At 36.5% G+C, this 22,831-nt stretch overlaps 1 protein-coding gene across 3 annotated transcripts in view; it reads left to right on the plus strand.

Annotated features, from left to right (window-relative positions):
- Positions 1-22,831, plus strand: part of mylka (myosin, light chain kinase a) — a 59,072-nt gene that overhangs the window by 924 nt on the left and 35,317 nt on the right. For all 3 annotated transcript variants that reach the window (XM_028024232.1, XM_028024233.1, XM_028024231.1), the window contains exons 2-14: positions 3,186-3,348; positions 6,828-7,035; positions 9,205-9,250; positions 9,548-9,713; positions 11,574-11,739; positions 12,588-12,609; positions 13,441-13,609; positions 14,500-14,567; positions 14,782-14,882; positions 15,263-15,472; positions 15,552-15,677; positions 18,483-18,638; positions 21,914-22,036. In XM_028024232.1, the coding sequence (XP_027880033.1) occupies positions 3,187-3,348; positions 6,828-7,035; positions 9,205-9,250; positions 9,548-9,713; positions 11,574-11,739; positions 12,588-12,609; positions 13,441-13,609; positions 14,500-14,567; positions 14,782-14,882; positions 15,263-15,472; positions 15,552-15,677; positions 18,483-18,638; positions 21,914-22,036 (1,723 nt within the window). In that variant the 5' untranslated portion in view covers position 3,186. The remainder of the gene's footprint in view (positions 1-3,185; positions 3,349-6,827; positions 7,036-9,204; positions 9,251-9,547; positions 9,714-11,573; positions 11,740-12,587; positions 12,610-13,440; positions 13,610-14,499; positions 14,568-14,781; positions 14,883-15,262; positions 15,473-15,551; positions 15,678-18,482; positions 18,639-21,913; positions 22,037-22,831) is intronic.

The following is a 22,831-nucleotide window of genomic DNA, read 5'->3' on the forward strand; positions in this document are numbered from 1 at the left end:
GTTATTGATCTTTAATCAAGTTGATCATCATTAAATTTTCAACTGGTCAGTTCAGAAGAGAAGAGTTTGAAGAAATTAAAACTCCTTATAATAAAGCTGCAACAAAAGTTTGATCTAAATAATTCAATTCATTTTTAAATAATAAATAAAAAACATTTAATTGTCTAATGTGCAATTACAGGTTTCCTTTAGAGAATGTTTGCTGGTTTATAGCAAATGAAATATCTGCAGCTAAAACAATACTTTTAACATTAACCTATGAGAATCTTTCTGCTTAACTCAACATCAATACAGTGTTGGGCTGATCTGTTGACTATTTTAATAATCGGGCACCAAAAGGTGTTTAAATGGTGATTTATTTTACAGAATTTAAACTAAAACTGTCACTTGATGAGTTCTGTGTTATCTTAAATGCAAAATGAAAACATATTTTGTTAAGTTTTACCGTAATTACTGCTCTGAGTTGTTCTTTCAGAAAATGTGTTTTACAGTTAATGATTAATAAATTACTAAATTAGTTGACCAATGATTGAAATAATTACTGCTTTCATTTAGTTAAATTAATATGCCTCACTCTGCATTTCAAAATGCTAATTAATTAGAGCATCTTTGCTTGTTCGAAATCAGTACCAACATGTCATCTTTTGTTGATCTGTTGGTTTGGTCTTTAACAGAATTGAAATCTGTTTAGGACCCCAAAAAGGCTCAGGTTGGACCTGTTTATCTGGAAATAAAACAGTTTATTTTACTGGACCATCAGAGCTGCTCTTGTTTTGAATTGTGTTCTGTAGTTACTACGTCTGTAGCAGATTTATACGGATTTTTGAATTCATTTAAATGAAACCAGTTTTCACCAGTAAACGTTGAGCTCAGGCTTCTAGTTTCCAGTGTTTGTGGTTCAGTGTGAGAATCAGCAGCAAACCGTTTCCGTCCTGATAACAAACTCTGTTAATGACAAACACAGACGGCTGACCTCAGTCTCTCTCTCCCTCTGGTTCCTGGTTCTGTTGGTTCTGACAGAATCAACAGAACCTGCTGATAACAAACATTCCCATCAGTCAGAGTCACAGTGCTGGGTTTTATCTGAGGCTGAAACTGTTATTGATCTGCTATCAGCTGTTTGTTCACAGGTCATATGACTTTATCAGAACCGGTACCAACAGAACCGAGGAGTTTCTGTGACCTTCAGCTTCTCTGCAGGAATCTGTTTTTATTTTCTGTTTGGATCACATGAAGAAAATCCTACAAACTTCTGTTTCCATCATCGTCTTCAAATCAAGCAAAATCGGTGTGAAATGTTTGTGCAGCAAAGTTTTTGTTTCTACTGCTGCTGTTAAAAATATTAATAAATGTTTGCAGAGGTCATGAAAGGTCAACCAGTCGCCGACCCCACTTTAGCAAAATCAAGCAAAAGTGGTGTCAATCACCTCTGCTATGTTTGTGCCACAAAAACTTTTATTTGTGCCGCTATCATTTTAAAGATACTAATGAAATAGTTTCCATAGTTTATCAGAGGGCAGCCAGGAATATCTTCAAAACAAAAGCATCACAAATGGAAATTTCTGCTGCACAAACGTAGCAGAGTTGATGGACACCAATTTAGTTTGAGTTTTAAAAAGTGGGGTCAGGTTTACCTCTGATCTCTGGAAACATTTTTATTAATTCCTTTGAAATGATATAAGAACAAACAAAATTGGTTGCAATACAACAATTTTGTTTGCTTTCATTAATATCTTCAAAACAAAAGCAGCAAAAACAAATTTTATCAGCATAAATGTAGCAAAGTTGAGGGACACCTATGTAGTTTTATGTCATAAAATTTGATGGGGCCAGTTGACCTTTTATGACCTCTGAAAACATTTATTATCTTTAAAATGATAGCAGCACAAACAAAAATAATTTCCTGCATAACTTTGACACCAATTTTGTTTGATTTGAAAAAGGTGAGGAGACCAACTTCACTCAGGTCGTTCTGTTGACTTAAAGGGAAACAAAGATCAATGTTTAGATAAAAATGCTTCATTTAGAGAAAGTTGGTTGTTTTTAGCAAATATTGAAGGTTTAAAATCCTTGTATGGCAGCAGCAGAGAGTTTGAACAGGAAAATGACCAGCAGGCTGCTGCTGTTTGTTCAGAAAATACAGATAAAATAACCAACCAGCCACACTTGGCCAAATATCTACGACATCCAGCAGACATGAAGAAAACATTCAGATAATCCCTAAAATAAGTCCAAGTTGGTCATTAGTCTGTTCTATAAAACAGAGTATTGGTACCAATGTTGATAGAAAAAAATACATTTTAAGTTGAATTGCACATATTTACAAAAAAACGTGGTTATGTTCTTATGTCAAAAAATTGTACATTGGCAAAAAATATATATAATTTTCCATGATTAAAGGCATAAAACAAAACATATTTTCTGACATAAATTGTGGAATTTGTGAGAAAACAAACTAGAAGTGGACGCCTGAAACAGGATACAGCAAAACGCCTGAGAAGGTGAAGAAGAAGCTACAACATGGCTGCAATGACTCTGGGAGAATTTTGATGCTTGAACTTGCAAATTAAGACTTTTCAACATCAGAGAGTATCCAATATTTTTCTTGTAAACAAGAAACTAATCTCAAGGTTATGAGGTTTATTTGGAGGAAATTTCAACCCCATAATTAAAAAAAAAGTGAATATTCACTGATGTCAGAAAATCCTCTGTGTTAATTCTTTTTCTACAATGACTTTGACATTTAATCATAGTTCTCTAAACTGCAACTCCACAAAAAAAAAAGATGACAGATAAATTTTAAGACTGATCTTAAAATTGTTGGATTGTTGAACTCAATTATATTCAGTTAAAACCAGCCAGTTAGCATCCAGTCATCCACCTGATATTAATCTTTATTGTGAAAACATAAAAATGATTTGAATATTATTTTTTTTCTTAATTTCCACATTTATTAATCTAATATTCCTGTTATGTTTCTCCTAATGCTATTTAACTCTAAATTGATCTGTTGGAAAGCAGCTTTAACTGGAGTCCTGACAGTTTCTGATGGTTAACGTTGAAATATATATTTTTAGTAATAATAAATATATTAAGTTTGAAACTTATAATGAAAGTTGAAGTTTTCTTCATTAACTGATGATCTGATAGTTAAGCAGACGTCTGTGTGTGTTTCTTCCTAACAGCATGATGAGTGATGTCCGACTGTCTGCTGCTCCTCCTTCTCTCTGTGAGGTCACAGCTTCACCAACAGGATGTGGTTTCCATAGCAACGAGCCTCCAGCTTTCGTCCTGCCGCCTCGAAACGTCAGGGTCAGTCTGGGGGGAGACGCCCGACTGGAGGGGAAGGTGAGGCATTAACTCCAACACTAACAGGTCAATATCACATGTTTCTAAATAATTTATCACTTTACTGAAGCTGCAGTCGCTTTAACAGAAAACCGCTGTGGGTGTGGATCTCAGTTCAAACGACAGGAAGCTGATTGATAAACAGAGCTGCTTAATTCTTCCTCATTTGTGGTTTTCTTCATGTTTATTTTCTCTGAGTTTAGATCACAGCCTCCGAGCTGAATGAAGAAAATGACTTTGCAGAATGTAAATAGTTTTACAGTCTCTCTCATCTCAGACTTAACAGTTTCAAACTTAGTTTATGATGGAGAATAAAGCTGCTAAAGGTTTAATAAGAAGGTTTTCTTATTCTTAATAACACTCTATCACTGCTAAGTTATAATCTCTGGAACATGCAAATATTTTTTAGTTCATTCACTTGATAATAGATATGAATAGTTCATGTGTCAACTAAAAGAAATCATGAATGGAAAAAGAGCAGAAAGATTTACAAGCTTATAATACCTTATAACCCATTCACATATAGAGAAAATTAGCTATTCAGCGTAGAAAATTATTAGACATATTTCAAATATACAAAAATAAACCAAAAGTACACAATACATCAACTTTTTCCATCCCATATTGCTTCATCAAAATTATTTTGAAATGTATTTTAAAGGCAGAAATAGGTTTAGAAAGTTTTTCAATAACCCTTTGGAATTATTTGAGTTATAATAACATTTAATTTCCCTTTGGGATCATGAAAGTATTTTTGAATTGAATCAAAATTAATGTCAAGATTGTTCCATAAACTGACACCTTCAACTGAATACGTTGTTCGTTGTTCTGAATCTAAATGTTTTGAAAATCTAAAGAAGACGCTTCATCAAAGTGTTGGAGCAGAAAACGAGGAGCATCTCTCGTCTGTTTGCCTCTGAACTCAACATCAGGAACAAAACTCAGAGCTGCTCTCAGGTCAGATCAGGACCGTCTAACTGTGAATCAGTCAGCTGACTCAGTCTGCTCTGTTTTACTCCTGCTTGTATGAAGGTCCGATGCTCTTAGAAACAGCATTTCTGCTCCGGCGCCTCAGATTTATCTGTAAGAAGAATGTAGGACTAATCCCAGAGCGCCTGAACGCACCGTCAGTCCACAAGCATGATAGATGGAGCCGTAAGCCCTGATAGCTGCTGAGCTGGAAGTCGTCAAGCAGTCGCCACATCTGTACTCTACGTGCTGCACAAACAAGTCCCGCTTCAGGCTGTTTGGGTTTCTGGTTCTGGTCTTCATGGGTCAGTCAGAGACCAGCAGCACCAGCCTCAGTTAACGCTCAGCTTCACTGGTTCAATGAAGCTGGTTTCAGCTGCCTGTTGGCAGGAAATCCTGACATCTAAACGTATTAAACTGGTTCAGCAGGAAGTTTTTATTTGTCTCATGTGGAGACATCTAGTGGTGAAGTTGTAGATTGCAGCCAACAGAATAATTATAATTCTTTTTTGAACAAGTTAGGCTGTTGTTCTGCACAAAACCTGTCAATTACATGTTTTAATATAAAATCATTCTTAGACGATGAGATTTTGTGTCCGTTCTGACTATTTCGACCTCCTTTCAGAATGAGCTGTTTTAGGGTTGTCCTGTCACTTTAAATTCAAATGAGCTGCTGCTGGTCACACCCCCAACTCAATGTTTACACTCACACATGAAAATGGCTGCAAACAGATGTGCATTTATGTAACTGTACACCTTTGAAAAGCAGAAGTAGAGCCTCCTGCACAACCAACAAGAATTCAGCAAGTGGTTTCTGGATGACAAGTCAGTAACAAAACACTTGTCTTTTCCAGCAGCCATTGTACAGCAAATATACAGCAGTAAAACCAGCTGACCAAACATGATGGAGATCAGATTGGGTTGCTGAACGGGTTTGGATGGGGTTGCTGGATAGCTGCGCCTGTCAATGTTGACTTAAAAATCTGGAGGCTTTAGAAATGGCAAATTTTTCTGACACCAAAAACCATTAACTCATTGCCATTTGTTGTCTGTTTTTGCTTTTTGTTTTTTAAGCAGTTGGGCTGTTTTGAAAATAATTATCATCAGTTCCTGCTCAGACGGTGCTTTCAGTGACCTGTTGGAAAGTTGATCCTTAAACCTTTGGTTGGAAAAACTTGAATTAGTTCATAGCGAAGACTTGAAACTGAGAAGTCTGAGTAGAGCTGTTTAGTTTGTCAGTCTCAGGATTTCTGCAGCTTTCTGTAGTTTGTTTTTTGCTTCTTCCCTCAGAACAGGATGTTTTACTCGTAACAATGTGTGCAGTTACATAAATTACTGAATCTGTTGGCCCAGTATGTTGAAATGTGAGGAAATGCATGCTGCTCATGCTTAAGGAAGATTAACTGAGTGTGTTTTATTGTTGCAACGGTAAAAAGTTATTTTTGAGCATTACTGTCTGAAACTTGAGATCATAAAATCAGACTTTTGAAACGTTATGTAGAGAACATAAATCAGTATTTGCTCCTCTGTTAGGCTGCATTTTATCTCAAATATATACAGTAAATTTTTGTTTTAAGAGATGAGGGTTCATGGTTTAACAATTAAAGTTGAAAATTTAGGTTGCATGTTTGTTTTTGCAGACAGAGCTGTTACTGAGTTCATCCAGATGAATGCATGGCAGAGAGGAAGAAAAGCAGAGAAATTTTCAAAACGTTGCGCCATTTTGAAACTTTCTGCCTAGTCATTGTAGATGTTTTGATCAAATTGAAAGACAGAAGTTGAGACTTAAAAAAGAGGATGTGGTTTCAAATATGCAAATTAGATCTTGATGAATATTCATTCGATCAACTGTATGCAACATTTTGGTGATCTGATGTAAAGAACGAAAAGAAAACATAACAGAGCAGCTTTGTGCTAAATCAGCTATGTTGGAATATACATATATAACCTTAGAGAAAATACGGAGAACACTGCAAAAACACAAAATCTTACAAAGTTTTATCTTTTTTCTACTGAAGATGTATTAGTACATTTAAAATAAGATAAAACTAACATACAAGTAACTTTTTATGAAGATATAGGAACTTTTTTAAGTTAATTCCTTAATATTGATGAAAAAGTTCCATTGTCAGTTTACTTCACTTAAAACATGGGACAAATGTCGCTATTAAGCAATTATCAACTTAAAACACAATATTTTGTTGAATAGTTACTTGTAAGTTAATTTTGTTTTATTTCAAGTTTACTAAGACCTTTAAACTAGAAACTAAAACACTTTATAAGAGTTTGTGTTTTGTGAAAAGAGACACAAAAATGGCATGAGATGTCATACATCCATAACAGAGGATTTATTTTATTTTTATTTTTGTTCTGAGAAATATATTTTTTATAAACTTTATGTGAACTTTGACTCCGCTTCCTTCAGGTCATCTAAACTCAAAATCAGAACTGTCATGATTCTCTTCTATGCTGGATGAAAACCTGATATTTGACTCTGTTCTGTGTTTCAGGTGAGAGGTCAACCTGAGCCGCAGGTCACATGGTACAGAGACGGGAAGCCTGTGATTGGTGGAGGACGCTGCTCAGTGGAGCGAGGTGGGCGTGGCACTTTCAGCCTCCTGGTGGGCGGAGTCTCAGAGGAGGATCTGGGCTGTTACACCTGTCAGGCGACCAATGAGGCGGGGAGCCGGCAGGTTACCGTGGAGATCCTGCTGGAAGGTACCAGTTCTTATTTCACACTCACTTCTGAGAGCAAAATAACAGAAACTAACAGAGATGATCTGATGACAGGAGAATATCTTAGAGTCCTGAAACAGAAGAAATTCCTCCTGTCAGTCGTTGCTTTTCAGTTGACCTGAAAATTGTGCAAATTGGAAATGAAAAAATAAATTAGTTTAATGGAAACATGGCAATTTTGAATAAACTCATGTCAGGTGGTTTTTCAGCTGTGTCAAAATTTATGTATTTCACAAAACTGCAATGGAAACACATTTCGCATCACACGAGTCAACAAGTGGATGTTACTACTGGTAGAAAAGACGGAGAAGACAAAAGGAAGTGGTAGAAGGATGATAATACTGCATGTTTTTTGATGACTTATTGCGTGAACAAACTTATTCACGTGTGAGTTTAATTTTATTTCTTATTTGATGGAAACAACACAATTTCAAAATTGTGTTTTTTCAACAGTAGCGAAATATCGACTCACATTTGTAATCAAAATGCAGCTTTTAATGTTCAGATCAAGTCTCAGATAATTTGATTGGTCAGAGTTAATATTGAATTATGTCAGTTAAATCATAATTTGTTGGAAGGTTTCAGATTCATACAGATTTTGTTGTGAATTAAAACACAGCAGCAACAGAAGCTTTCTGTCCCATCCATCAGAGGATGAATTAATCATTTTCTGACCTCCTCTCTCACTTTTATTCTCTATTTCATGGTACCACCAACTTACAGGAAACTGTAAATATTTCTTGCACTCTGGTGGTCTTGAAAACTCCATTGCTTTTTGCCCTGATTGTAAGTTTTATAAACTTGATTCATGCAATAAATTTGTGCAGCTGTTTGAGAAAAACAGAGATAATCGGATGAACAGACGCTACCACAACTTTGCAGCCGTTTGTAGGTGAAAGATTCAGTAAATTATTGGTCCAGTTGGACCTTCCTCTGGTTCCAGTTTGCAGTTTGGCTCATCTTTATACACATGTTCTTTCCACAGAAAACTCCTGAAGCTTTACTGTTAATCTGACAGAAACTGGATTATTTTCAGAGTCACATTAAGAAAGGAATTCATAAATCAAATCAATGTCCTCTATTTTTTACAGCTGTGTTGGTTTGTGTCTTTACTTTCCTAAATACCTGAAGGACTAAACACTCATCAAGTCCAGAAGACTGGAGCAATTTTCACCTGTTTATTGCATCAGGTGGCAGATAAAACACAATAGACACAGTAAAGTAGAATGAGAAGAAAACATACTTTTTATTGTTCTTTTTGACTGCAGATCCTCAGATAATCCTCAATGCACCTTATTTACAAAATACAAACAGCTTTTTTTCTGGTTTATTATAAATAAAATCTATTCTCATCTACATTTGTGAAGCATTTGTAGGAACGTTCCACAACCTTAAGGTTTTCATTTAGATTTTTAATGCATTCATACTTTTAAGCAACAGTTTAGCTGTCTTATTTGTTTTTTGAGAAATTGTTTGCAGGAATATCAGTCAAACTCCTCCTGGATGAATTTAAACTTCCTGAACATCTCTGACCTGTTTTTTTGTAATTGCAGAAAGTCAGCTGATCGCTTTAATCTCTTCTCCCTCTTCAAAATGAACAGATTCCAGCAGATCACTAATCATAGTGTTTATCAGTGTCAAGCAGTTTGCCTGGCTGCTTTCCTCTGAATCCATTCATAGCACTTCACTTAAACATGGACAGTCAGGGTCAGTTCATTCAGATTTGCCACTTTGAGACACATTAAATACCTCAGTGAAAAATGACCCACTGAGCTAAGTGAAGCGTTTTCTGCTCCGCTGGGCTGCAGAACTAAACCACTGATCAGCATCCAGCTGAGAAAACATTGTTCAGCAGCTGGAAAAGAATTTGTTTCACTAACATACAGCATAACACGCTGTGTTATTATTATTATAACGATTACGATGGTTTATATAACTTGTTTCAGCAGATGGTTTGTTTCTGCTTATTTTCTGATCTGTAATCAGGAGGAAATTTTAACTTTGTGCCAGAATATACAAACATGTTGCAGCTGAATAGAAAGTAAAGGAATTCGGGTTCTGTTGTTAATATATTGAGTCCAATCAAAGTTTCTACAACTCAATCAGAACCTGAACTTTTTCTCTGATGTTCAAATGTTTTTCCACCTGCAGAAAACTACGGGAAGCAATACATCCTGCCGTCCTGGAAGAGATCAGGGTGAGCTCCTCGAGTCTCTCTGTCATGTTGGAGGATCTCCTGCCTCAGACTAACTCCCCCTGCTGCTGCGGCTCCATTAAATCATTACCAAGGTCCATTAAATGTGTCAGAACCTCCTCTGGAGGCTTCAGGCTCAGAACCTGCAGCTGTCTGAAGTCGCATCAGCAGATTTACCGTTACAGCTGCTTCCTCTGCAACATCTCAGATGTTATAAAACCACAGATTATTTACTGCTTTAGTTCACATTAAGCTGTATGGGTCGCTGCGGAGAGGTGACTACATCTCCCATGATTCCAGGTCCCGCTCCTCGATCCCAGCGATGGAGAACCGGACCAGCATCTGGAGCGAGAGTCCACCGAAGTTCATCTCCAAACCCAGCAGAGTGGTGGTCAGGCTGGGACAGAGCGGGAAGTTCTCCACTAAAACCACTGGACGACCTCAGCCGCAGGTCACGTGGTACAAGGTGGGCGGAGCCTAACAGAGGCTGAGAGCTGAAACATGTTTGGATTTCATAGCTTGATGAATTTACCTGAAAATAAGTCCAGAAATCTGAGCAGAAGCAAAATGATGAATTCATAGTTGCATTTCCTTTGACCATATAATTGAATAATTTGACATTTCAAAAATAAATTTGCTGAATCGAAACATGACAGTTTCTGACAAAACCTTTCATTGTTGATAAATAATTTTTGCCTCTAGCATGAGATGGGTTTTTTTGGCTGTATTTCATTTGGTTTGTTTTGCAAAACAAATTGTTTAATGGAAATGGAAACACTTTTTTCACATCACAAGTCACATGATCAACAACCGGATGCTACTACTGCTGCAAACCACAAAGAGGAAAACAATAGGAAGTAGTTGGAGAATCATGGAGCAGCATCTTCTGAAATTACTTATCACATGAACAAACGTATTCACATGTGGTTTTTAATTGAAAAGCTGTTTTTTTTTTTGACAAGTGGAATATGTTTTGCATACAAAAATGCAGTTTATGTTGAACAAGATCAGTGTTTACAAACCAATCAGCTTCATAATCTTTCAAAAATTAGCTGTGCTTCTCATGACCTCAAAATCAACCTGAAAGATTAATTCTTAACGTTTTCATTTAACTACACATAAAAGAAGCAAAAATAATTCTTTATATTCACTGTTAAACTTTATAAAACTGGGAGATATGGTCAACTATTCTACAAATATAAATCTGAAAATAAAACTTGAGGAATTACCTTCTAAATTACCTTCTGATAATTTAGTCTTTGCCCTGATCCAATGATCTTTACATATAATTACAAAATATTGCAGAATCCAGAATCGTCTTTAATCTCAGGAGGAACTAAAGGACTCTGCACTGAAACATTTATGTTGCTCTTTCTTTCATCACTCCTTTCTGAGATGATACATTTTACTCTAAGAAGTTTTTATGGAAGGAAAATACAGAGAAGTTCAATTATTCTAACATTTAGTTTGACCTGCAAACTGTAAGGAGCCAAAAAACATTCAGGAAGAAATCATTTATGATTATTAATGATGCAAAAACAATGATGGTATTTGAAATATGCTGTGTCTACAGGTGATTATAATCAAGATTTAAAAACATTGCATTTTTGTTTGAATAAAACAAACTGTAGAAGCTGGAACCTTCTGCACAGAGGATTTACTCAGAAAACAAAACAGATTTCTATAGACATGTTAGAGAAACATTTGGATGACTTGCTGCAGACTGGAGGAAACAAAAAAGATAAATCAGAAAACCAGAGAGAAGCAAGCACTTCGCACGTCGTTAATCATGGCAGCTGACAAAATTTACAGGTTATTCTGTGTTTTTTCTGGAAGAAACGAGAATATTACTATAAACACACATAGCAAAGCAAAAACACACCGGATACCATGAAGCTAAAAATGTACAATACAAATACAAAAAATAAATACTGCAGAAAATGAGTACAGCTAAAGTAAATAGCATCATTAGTCAAACATTTTTATAATTATGTGTACTACATAATGCAGTGTACAGTTGCATTTTGATCAAGATATAAATTTCACTGCACAACTGTCAATTAGCATCCATTTTTTTAATAACTCCACTTCAAGAAACAGAAATTATTATTGTGAATTAATTACTTTTCAAGCAACAAATAGGCTACAGATTAAGTTGCAAAACTCTTTAATATAAACCGCCCTGGAGGAGAGGCCGCCCTGGGCAACTGCCGTCTTCACCCAAATCAGAAGCAGCTGCTGCTGGTCTCTGTTCCTGATCAGGTTTATGATTAATGTTGTTAAGCTGCTTACTGTAGGTTGTCTATGTGTTTATATGTTTGTCCAGGGGGAGGCAGAGCTTCAGTCTTCTGGTCGGATCAGCGTGTTCGAACTTTCTGGTCGTCACTTCCTGGAGATAAAGGAAGTCCAGGTGGAGGATGCAGGAAGTTACACGTGTTCAGTCACCAACAGCGCCGGAGCGGCCACCGCCAGCGCTGAGCTTATAGTTCAGGGTGAGACAACCAATCAGAGCCCAGGATGGTTTAGTGTTCAATACGCCTTCACTCCTGCAAGGGGTCAGACAGGTCAGAGAAAAGCAGAGAACCAGAGATTAGGATCATGTGAAGCAGGGGCATCACTAGGCTTTAAGGACAAGGGGGCTTAATCCCCCCGGAGATTCACAGGATGTCAGCAAACGTAGAGGACGAACACAACATTTCTCAAACAGGAACAAAAATGGAAAAGTTGCTTTTCCACTTTTTAAACAGTGATCAGGGTAACAGAAACCTATGAGTACAAAATGTTAATCACTGTAATAAAATACTTTCCTAGTAAATGTTGCTTAGATAATTATAATTTAAAGAACAATTGTGCAAAGTTTTATGCTTGTATCACCTTATGAGCAATTCTAGCCATATTTTACACCAATCTTCCAAACTATTAATAACTTAAAGGGAAACTGTCAGAATTATGATCATGTTTGAGTTAAAAATTATTGTGTATAAGGTTATTTAAACTCTGGTCACATTTTATTTAATTTATTGATAGTTTTTTGTATAAAAAACAGAACCAGAAAAACACAAACATGAAAAAACACCAAATAATTTATGGAGGCTTCAGCCTTGTGATGCCACTGATGTGAAATCTGCTGCATGTTGTTCTGATCCAGTAGAGGAGCTGCTGCAGCTCAGCCTGGTTCTAGTAGAACTGTTGAAAGTGTTAAAACTGGGTGTGGAAAACTCCATCTTGGTGTTTTTATACATAAAAACTAATATTAAACATTTTTGTTGAGGATTTCCGTGTTTGTTCCAACTTCGGTGTGAATTTCAGTGTGTGAAAGATTCCTTTCTGTTTCCTTCAGGTGTTCCTGAAGCCTCGTCCAGGTGAGACGTTTCTGTCTCTAACAAACTTCACTTCCAGCCTGTTGATGTTTTATAAAACTCCTGCAGCTTCCACAGCCTCTATTACCACCCTGCTGCTTTGCTGAGTCATTCTGCTCTAACATTTTCAGAGCATTAACACACCAAAGTTTATCTAAAACTACCTGATCAGGATGTAATCTAAATATCAAACTTTTTAGACTTTATATTTCAAGTTAAACGTATAGAAGATCATATCAGTGAAATGCCTCTGCACAGTAACCACTAACCACTGCTTTCAAAATACAGCAGCTTTGACTGCAAAATGCAAATCTTACCAAATATTTTTGGTCTAGTTGCTACTGCAACTGACTAAGCTAACTCACAAGTAACTTTTCAGCAAGATATTGGAGCTTATTTTAAGTAAATCATTTATAATACAAGTAAATAATATAAGTTCCACTGGCAGATTATTTCACTTCTAACATCAGGAAAATGTCTTGTTACAGGTGAAATAATCTGCCAGTGGAACTAGTATTTTTTTCCTCAGTATTAAGGAATTATTCAATGAAGACAAGCTCCTATATTTGGCTGAAAAGATACTTTTAAGTTAATGTGCTAAGATACTTTTCACTAAGGTTTTTGCTGTGTTGAATTTTAGAGGTGTTATAGAGGTTTCTCCTTTTTTTGGCAAATAACATCTTGAGTTTTTTTTTTTTATAAAGATGGCCACAGTTTGAAGACTTAAGCTGTCCTTTTTTCTGCACATAATCACAAAACTAACACTTTCCTGCTGGATGCCACATGTTAAAACTTTAAGATGAAACAAAACATCCCACTGTTGAAAAACTGCAGCGTTCATCCATCGGAGGAACCACCAGCCAGGAAACCAGTAGAGGACAGCATTTCTCCCAGTCCTGGCAGGTCGACTGCAGACCAGCAGCAAGGACAAACTGCATCCCGGAGGAGCAAACCTCTTGTAGAGCTCCCTCACGTGGCTGGAAAGAGTACTGCTGCCGCTCAGGTAACTGAAGGCAACATAGATTAAATGTTTACTCCTTTTCTTTTCAAGCAGGTTTTTTAACTGTGTCATTATTAAATTAAACCAAGCTGAATACGCAAGTCATTATGATTAGAATCGCGCTTAAATGACAATTTGAGACGGGATAAAGCAAGTAATTGTTAATTTCACAACTACACGGTTCTGCACAAGAGAGCCCTCTGTTGGCCAACAGTAAAACTACATTTCAGGTCAAATAAATCTGATCCGTCAAATTAAACTCAATTAATTATTAATTATTAAACTCAATACTGATGGTGAGTCTCGATCCAGTTTTAGGATCTTCAAATTAGAAACCATTAACAAAAAAAAAAAAGAAACCAAAATAATAATATAATATTAAATGATTAAATAACTTTAATTTTAAGATACAATATATTAAATTGAAGTTCAACCCAAACTGTGTTTGTTTGATTTGGGCGAAATTTGAATTTTGTCTGATTTTGATTTTTTTATATTTTAATTAATAATATTATAAATTATTATATGAACACCAAAATTATTCATATTCGAACACCTTCCATATTACTGGTTTGCAAAATATATTCTTTTTTTAAAACTTTATTTATTATAATAAACAACAAATACAATTGTACTGTGAACAAAACTCAGGAAGAGTTTGCAAAATATATTCACCGGGTGGCGCCATTGTCTCAGTGACGTCATTTCGAAAATGACGTGGTGTCAATTAAGAGTAAGACTGTGTTGGAATGACCCGCTCGTTTTCTTTCCACTTTGTATTAGTTTTTAAGAATATCTGAACTAAACTCTTTGACCTGCTACAAGTTGCATTAAAATGTTAAAATAAGGAATGTGGAGGATTCCGTTTATCATGTAAACATTTTTTTTTGCAGATTCAGTCCAGTCGAGCTGATCCGGTTCAAACAATCAAGGTGGCGCCATTTGCATCCAGCTGCAGCAGGTTAGAGCCCCTTCTACAACTACTGTCGGTTACTTTATGTTACAGTTTAGAGTTTTGATGCAAATAATCATTTTAATGCAGATGCAGGCTTTGTGAAATTATGTGAATAGTTTCTGAGCCTATTCCAGCTCTATTATTTATTTATTTATTTATTTATTTTCTCCAAAACGTATTTTCGTGGTAGCTGTCAAACAGACCCGCTGTTTGCTTTCAGAGCTTTGAGGAGATCCGCATCAGGTTCTGGTCTGCGGTTTGAAGCTGTTCCTCTGGACCAGGAGGCCACAGAGGGAGCCCAGGTCACATTCACCTGCCAAGGTACAACCATGGAGAGAACAAACATGGGAAGGAAGAGTTTATTTGGCCAATGTTCAAATGCTTTTGTTGTTGTTGTAGATTCTTTTTCAGGCTGTAACTTATTTCAGAAAAGTTGTTAAAGTAAAATTGTTGTCTCTTTGTAATTTTCTTATTTCCTCTGCCAGCTTCTTTGCTTTACCTAAACATTCCCCAATCCTGCACTTTGTCACTATTACAGTCACATTCCCAAAGAAATATCACAAAAACAAACAGCAACAACATGGAAATAAACCATTTTTATGTGACTGATGTGGTAAAAAAAAAAAACGTAACATTTGATGCTAGTAAATTGGCATCTCTGTTTAAAATCATTGACTCTAATCAGATTCCTCTGCTTTCAGTCTCGTCTGTTGCTGACGCCATGGTAACCTGGCTCAGAGACGGGAACCCAGTGAGGACGGGTCCAGGACATCAGCAGAGACGGGACGGGACTCGTCTGATTCTCACCATGGACAGAGTGACGCAGCTGGACAACGGGACGTACGGGTGTCAGCTCACCACTCCTGAGGGACTCAACGTTGCCTCGGCAACATGGAGGCTGCGCGTCAATCGTACGTCCTCCACACCAGAGTTGCTCTGTCCCTCCGTTTGTCCATTTACAGGACAAAGTGTCTCATTGTCTCCCCTCAGGTGCGTCCAGGTGTCCGATGTTCGTCAGTGAGCTGCAGGACTGCAGCGTGTCAGAGGGTCAGTCCATCAGCCTGCAGGTCCGTGTGGAGGGAAAACCTGACCCCAACATCAGCTGGCAGCTCAATGGTCAGTGGTACAGAAAAAAAACTCTGCAACGGAGCATAACGGCCATTTTCAATACTATTTTCAATAGAAAAAAAGTAAATTTCATCCAGAAATTTTTGAGTTTTGGAAGTCAAAACTGTTCAACTTTTAATCTCAGGAATTTACAAGGTTTTTTTTATATATATATATATTTAAAATTTATTTTTTTCTTGCAAAATTGTGACTTTGGAGATCCGAAATGTCCAAGTTTTCTTTCTCGCTAATTTTCATCTTGGAGCTCAGGAATTTCCTGTTTTTTTCCCAGAACATTTTTGAGATTAATTTCAAAATTTTCGCTTTTTTCTCCTGCAAATTTCCAACTTTTGAAACTCAAAATTTCAGACTTTTGCGCAATTATTTTGATTTGTTTGAGCTCAGAAATATATGTATACATATTTCTTAAAAATGTCTGAGATTCTGAGATAAATCTGAAAATATTTGGCTTTTTTGGCAGAAATGTACTCAATAGTTTCTTTCTGCATGTTTTCCTCCTTTGTAGTACGTTGTCCTCACTCAGCAATAATAGAAACGTTTCAGCAGGATGAAACGCATGAGGCTGAAGTGTCCAGCAGAGGGCAGCAGACATGCAGGAACACAGAAGAAAACATTTCTTCTCATATTTTTTTATTTATTGAGCTCTACATGAAGATATATTGTGTTATCATGTTTTGGCTCCCAGCAACTTTTTGATTTGCTAAACAGAGTTTGTGCCGGGCGACGGGGCAGAATGCATGTTGGCTGAGCACAGAAAGAAAAACATGAATCCAGATAAGATAATAAGCAGCAGAGAGGAAACCTGCTGAGAAAACCCGTTTAAAGTCAGGAAAGAGATTCTGTTTTTAGACTTTATTTTTAGAAAACTGGAGTTGATTAAAAAAAACTGAATGGAAAAATGGAAACATCAGAGACAGAGAGACGCATCAAATCAACACTGTAAAACATCACAGACCAGTCCAGTAAATTATATTTAAAAAATGTGATTTTCTTTCTATCTGGATCCCAAACCTTGCAGATCTGATTTTTAAAATGCAGAAATATTAAAGATGAAAAAGGATTATAGTAAAAGGATGTTTAATGAAAAGATGGAAAACCATCCCTGTCTGCAATTATCATTGAGTAATTTTGAATTAATGAGTTTCAACAACGTTTAATTTCCCTTTGGGGTCAATAAAGTATGCTTGAATTTGAATTTGAAACCAGTGGAAACTGTTGGCAACATTTACATTTTGGAAGTCACAGAAGCTTGAGAAAAAGTAGATATTTCTAATCTGAAATTAAATAAAAGTACCTTCATTAAAATGTTTCTAAGTAAATTGTGGCCTTAGCACAGCTTGATTATCTTATGTTGTACTATAAAACATGCATGCATGAGATGGAGGACAGATGAGGTGTTTTTTTTTATTTCCAAAATGTTTCTGCTGTATTTTCCTAAAGCTGACAAATTAAGAGGAGAGAGATTTTCAGAGCTGGAACAACCAGTCGTGTTTTACAGAGAGCTTCTCGTTCGACGGTTGAACAGTTTCAGGACAAGAGCTGGAAACCATATAAAGACAAAACATGCTGCTGCAGGGAGCGCACACACGGGAACACGCTGAGAGCGTTTGGCCGACCCAACAAGGGCATGCACAGCGAGTTCACCGTGTTTCAGAGCTGCACTCCATCATGCTGTGGGACTCCTGCTCTCTGCCAATCCAGTCACTCCTCCAGCTGAAGTCCAGAGTTACTCCACAGTTTGAGGGCCTGAAATAAATCTGCTCACACAGCAACTGCTATAAACCTCAGATGTAAAGGTTGAATCCTCCTGCTGCGGCTAAACTAACTAAAACTTAGAAACTTTCTTCACAATTAAATATTGTAAACTTATCTTTGTTCTACTTAACTGATGACTAATGTCATCAGTCAACAGTCATCAGTTACACTTTTGGTCAAACTAACTCCCATATAAAACATCAGGCTGGACGATATGGCTGAAAAACGTATCATGATATAACCGTTTCATATCAGTCCATACCAATAATTATTTATTAGTTTTATTTTTGTTTTAAAGAGGCAGTATTGTGCAAAATTCATATTTTGTACTTCCATTTGTGACTCATCTGCTTCTAAAACAGCCCAAGAGCTTAAAAGAACACCCAGTCGCTTTTTGGCAACCAATAAATGGATGTTGGTGTCTGGAAAACTAGCCCCATTGTTGAGTCATAATCGTAAATGACATCGCTATTACCTAGCAACCCAAACTGAGCTCCAGTACTTTTGGTCAGCTGGTTTTACTGCTGTTTTCTCTGCACAACGGCTGCTGGAAAAGACAGGTGTTTTGTTGTTGACTTACCATCCATAAACCACTTGCTGCATTCTTGCTGGTTGTGCAGGAGGCTCCACTTCTGCTTTTCAAAGATGTATGGTTGTATTTTCATGTACGAGTGTAAACATTGAATTTGGGGTGTGACCAGCAGCAGATTATTTGGATTTAAAGTGACAAGGTGCCCTAAATAGCTAAAATCTCACGATCTAAGAATAATTTTGTGTAAATCGTGTAATGAACATGTTTTATATCGGCCATAGACTTATCCTAACCTGTTTAAAGAAGCATAATAAGTCACCTTTAAACATCTCACTTACCAACAAACTGGTGGCTTGACTTTTTCTGTTTTAGCCAGATTGTTGCTAGGTAACCAAAGTGATTGAGTTAATGCCACCAACCTTGATTAGCCGGACACTAAAGTTGTTGAGCATCTAAGATCTGCTCTGTTGGGATGAAGATGATGAAGTTTCTTCTTCCTCCTTCAGGTCGTCCTCTTCCTCCCAGGACTCGGTCTTCACATATTGGGGGCGTGGCCAAGCTGATGGTCCAGAACGCATCACGCCATGATGACGGTGTCTACGTGTGCGTGGCGGAGAACATCCACGGTCGGGCAGAGAGCAGTGCCCAGGTTCAGGTCAAAGGTCAGACGATTCACAAACATTGATGAGGAAAGAAACTTTCAGGTCACAAAATACCTTAATTTAAAATGCAAAAGATATATATATATAATAATATATATATAATTTTTCTTTTTTAAAAATTTTGCCTGCTCAATAATAATTTAAATTTTTATGAGATCTATAAATCCTTTAAGATCCAAACTTTAAAAAAAAATAAATAAATGTTCTGACACAATTTCCAAATTTTTGGGTCACCAGTTGATTTCTAGTTTGTTGGCCACATTTCTACCGTTCCTGACTTGTAGTCAGAGCCGATCAAAATCATTTCAAGAGCCACAACTTGGACTCCTCTGCTATAAAAGTTGTTTCATTTCAGGAATTCAAATAAATTCACATGATCTATTTAATCAAAGTGGTTCATTTCTATCAGGTTATTTCACCCAATATTCTATTTTATTCTATTCTATTTAAATATATAATGACTGGCAGATTATGTCTAAGTGTAAAAAAGTTGTTTTTATAACATAAGTGTTAATGACTTGTAATAAATTAGCCACTAAATCAAAGTCACTGAATGGTTTGTTAGAGAAGCTGAAGTATTTTCTCATTAAATTGAATATAAACATTTATTTTTATGACATTTAATAGTTTGGCTTTCTCTCTTGTCAGAAGCAGTGGCATTAGTTTTATTGTTGCACAAGAAGATACTCATCAATATTAAGTTATTGACTTATTTTTCCTGTGTGAACAGAACTGGGTTTATAAAAGTTTTCATGAGTCTGATTTGTTGTTTATGAAGAACCTAAATTTATTTATCAGTCGGCCAATCATTCATCAGCATGCAAAACAGAAACCATCATCACAGCTTTATAAGGAAAATCAGAGAATGGAAGAAAAATTTGACAGAAGCAGGAAATCCCCAGCTAAACAAAGTCAGTGAAATATCAGCAGATTCCCACAAACTGACCCACTCAGCCCACTGAGTCCTCCTGATGTCCATGTGTGGACATTAAAACCTGATCTGAGGCCAAAACAAAACTCTGCGTCTTACAGCTGTGAATTTAATCAGCTTTTTATTTTCAGTTCAGCTTCTTCTCCAAACAGTTGAACTGACATAATAGCTCTTATCAGTCTTTTAGCCACTTTCCACTTCCTCTTTTTCTTTCTCGATGCAAAAACAGAGAATTAACCTGAGAATCTGTTAATAACAAATCTGTGTTTTCAGCCCCTCACAATGACCTCACGGTAAACAGCTCGGCCATTTTGTTTGATACAACTTCCTGCCTTTATGATGAAACTCATTCACTCAAGCTTCTCTTCACCCAAAAACGGACAAATTAATTCAGAGCACAGCTAACGGTTAGCACATAGCAACTGTTAGTTGTGCTAATTTGTTTTTACTCTATTAAAGACAAAAGATTATCATATCTTGTTTTGCTTTGTTAAGAAAATACAATTATGTGGAACCTGTTGAAAATTTTAAAAAATATGTTGAGTTAAAAACTATGAGTTTATTCTGCACTTAGTTAGAAAACATGAGGTGATTTATTATAGAGTTGAATGAGTATTGCTGATCATCAGCTGTGTGTCAGTTTTTATCAAACTGTGGTGGGTTAACAAAAGACCAAAAAGGAGAACAGAACCAGGACCTTGGAGAACTTTCCAAAGTATTTTAAATTCATCAATCTACAGAGAAAAAGATTATTTACAAATGGAAAACAATTCAGATGTCAGAGCTTTAAATATTCAGAAAAAGTAGAAAAACATCCGTTTTTTCTCTCTTTCTTCCAGTCTCTGTCTTGCTCTCTTTCTATCTCTTTCTTTCTGTCATTTGTTCTGTTGCTTGTCTCTTTCTTTTATCCTGTCTATTATTCTGTCAATCGTTTTTTCTGTCATTCTATCTTTCCTTTTTTCTTTTCTCCTTCATTTCTTTCTTTTTCCTTCTGTCTTAGCTTTTTCTTTCTATATTTGTCTTTCTATTATTCTGTCATTGTTTTTCTTTTGTAATTTTGTCTCTAACTTTCTGTCATTCTTTCTTTCTACTTTTGTTTTTCTCTCGTTCTCCCTCTTTCTCTTTCTTTCACACAGTGTCCTCTCTGGTATGTCTGATATGTACACAGAAGAAAAAAACCACTTGAGTACAAAAGTTCAACCTTTCACGTGCACACACAGATATTCTTGTATGTTCACACACACTCAGCAAACAGGCCGTTGGGCTTGTGTGCCAGATGCAGGGAGGAAAAGGAAATCCTTTCTCCTTATAAGGAAACGGCTGAGTGAGGAACACGGTGATGCTTTCCGTCGCTGACTCTCCTCCTCTGGTCTGACAACATTCCCAGTTTAATGGGAAATCTGTGGAAGCTGCAGGAGGAGACCAGAGATCTGATCTGGAATCAGATCCAACACTGATTCGTAGCTGATTGTAGCTTCCTCCATCAGTTGGAGATTGGAAACCTCCATTCACACGTCTGTACATCTGATCAGTGATCAAATGATGGAGGAAACGGATCAGTGATCAGCCTGAGCTTCTGCCTTAAAGTCAAACATCTGATTTTAATAACGTCTGATTCAGATTTACAGACTCATTGGAGCTGGAGTATTGCTGCAGTGATGTTGGGAAACATTTCAATAAGGAAGCGTCCAGTACTCTGTGTCCTTCAGCATCTTGGGTCAGATGATTGCACTGCAAAAACACAAAATCTTACCAAGTATTTTTGGTCTAGTTTTGAGTGCATATGTCTTAGTTCACTTGAAATAAGACAAACCTAACTTACAAGTAACATTTCAGCAAGAGCTTGTTTTGCAATATTAATTATTTAATAATGATGAAAAAATACTTTTCTTTCTTTCTTTCTTTCCTTTATTTAACCAGGAAAAATCCTTTTGAGATCCTGATCTTATTTTCAAGAGGGATCTGGGCAGAAATCTGCAACACATAGCAACTTGGTTACACAAAAGTAAAAAATTAAAACATGCATTTTTTAGTTCCACTGGCAGATAAATTCACTTATAAGATGGGGAAAAGTTCTTGTTAAAAGTGAAACAATCTGCCAGTGGAACAAATATTAAAGAGTGATTGACTTCTTAAAACGAACTCCTCTATGTTGCTGAAAAGTTACTTGTACGTTAGTTTCATCTTTTTTTAAGTGCACTAAGATATCTGCACTAGAAACTAGATCAAAAATACTTGGTAAGAGTTTTTGTTTTCCCAGTGAAGTTGCCAATCTAATAGATCAGCTGATTGTCATGTTGGACGATTTCTGATTGTTTCTTCTTTGTGTGTTTTTGTGCTGCAGGTATGGTGCAGTCTCAGAGGTCAGAGGTCGCAGCAGCAGGTCGGGCTCCTTGCTTCATTCGCCGTCTAAGCGATCTGAAAGTGATGGATGGCAGCAGAGTCTCCATGACGGTGGAGCTGAGCGGTGTGTGTTTCTCTGTGTGTGTGTGTGTGTGTGTGTGTGTGTGTGTGTGTGTGTGTGTGTGTGTGTGTGTGTGTGTGTGTGTGTGTGTGCGTGCTGTGGTATTTCCTGTCTGATCTCCAGGGACACGGTGCAGATGAGATGAAGACAGATTGACTGTAGTCCTGCCTCTTCATTTCCTCTGTTTGTGTTTGTCTTGTTGTTGGGACAAATATCTGGTTTGTCCTCATAAAACCAGTAAATAGATCCTGGTGTTTGGGTCAGGTAAAGTTCAGGTTACTGAGCAGAAAGATGGACGGTAGTAAAATTATTTAGAGTCAGAATCACGATGTGTGGCATCAAGTTTAGAAAGCATTTAAACACTGCATAAACACAAACTCTTACCAAGTATTTTAGTTCTAGTTTCAAGTTCAAATATCTTTATACACTTAAAATAAGACAAAAATATCTTACAAGTCACTTTTCAGCGTGAAATAGGAGCTTGTTTAAGTAAATAATTCCTTAATATTGATTTTATTGACTGGAACATTATTTTATTTGTCACAAGACATATTTCCCCTTCTATAAGTGAAATAATCTGCCAAAGGAACTAGTACTTTCACTTTAATATTAAGGAATTATTGATATAAAACAAACTCCTGTATCTTGATGAAAAGTTAATTTTGTCTCATTTTGAGTTTACTAAGAACTAGAACAGAAATACTTGGTAAGATTTTATGTTTTTGCAGTGAATGTGTGTTTTTCTCTGCAGTCTGAAGTTCCATCCCTCTTATCATCACTCCCGTGTGTGTGTGTGCG

This window comes from Xiphophorus couchianus, chromosome 7 (assembly GCF_001444195.1).
Source record: "Xiphophorus couchianus chromosome 7, X_couchianus-1.0, whole genome shotgun sequence".
Classification (NCBI taxonomy): domain Eukaryota; kingdom Metazoa; phylum Chordata; class Actinopteri; order Cyprinodontiformes; family Poeciliidae; genus Xiphophorus; species Xiphophorus couchianus.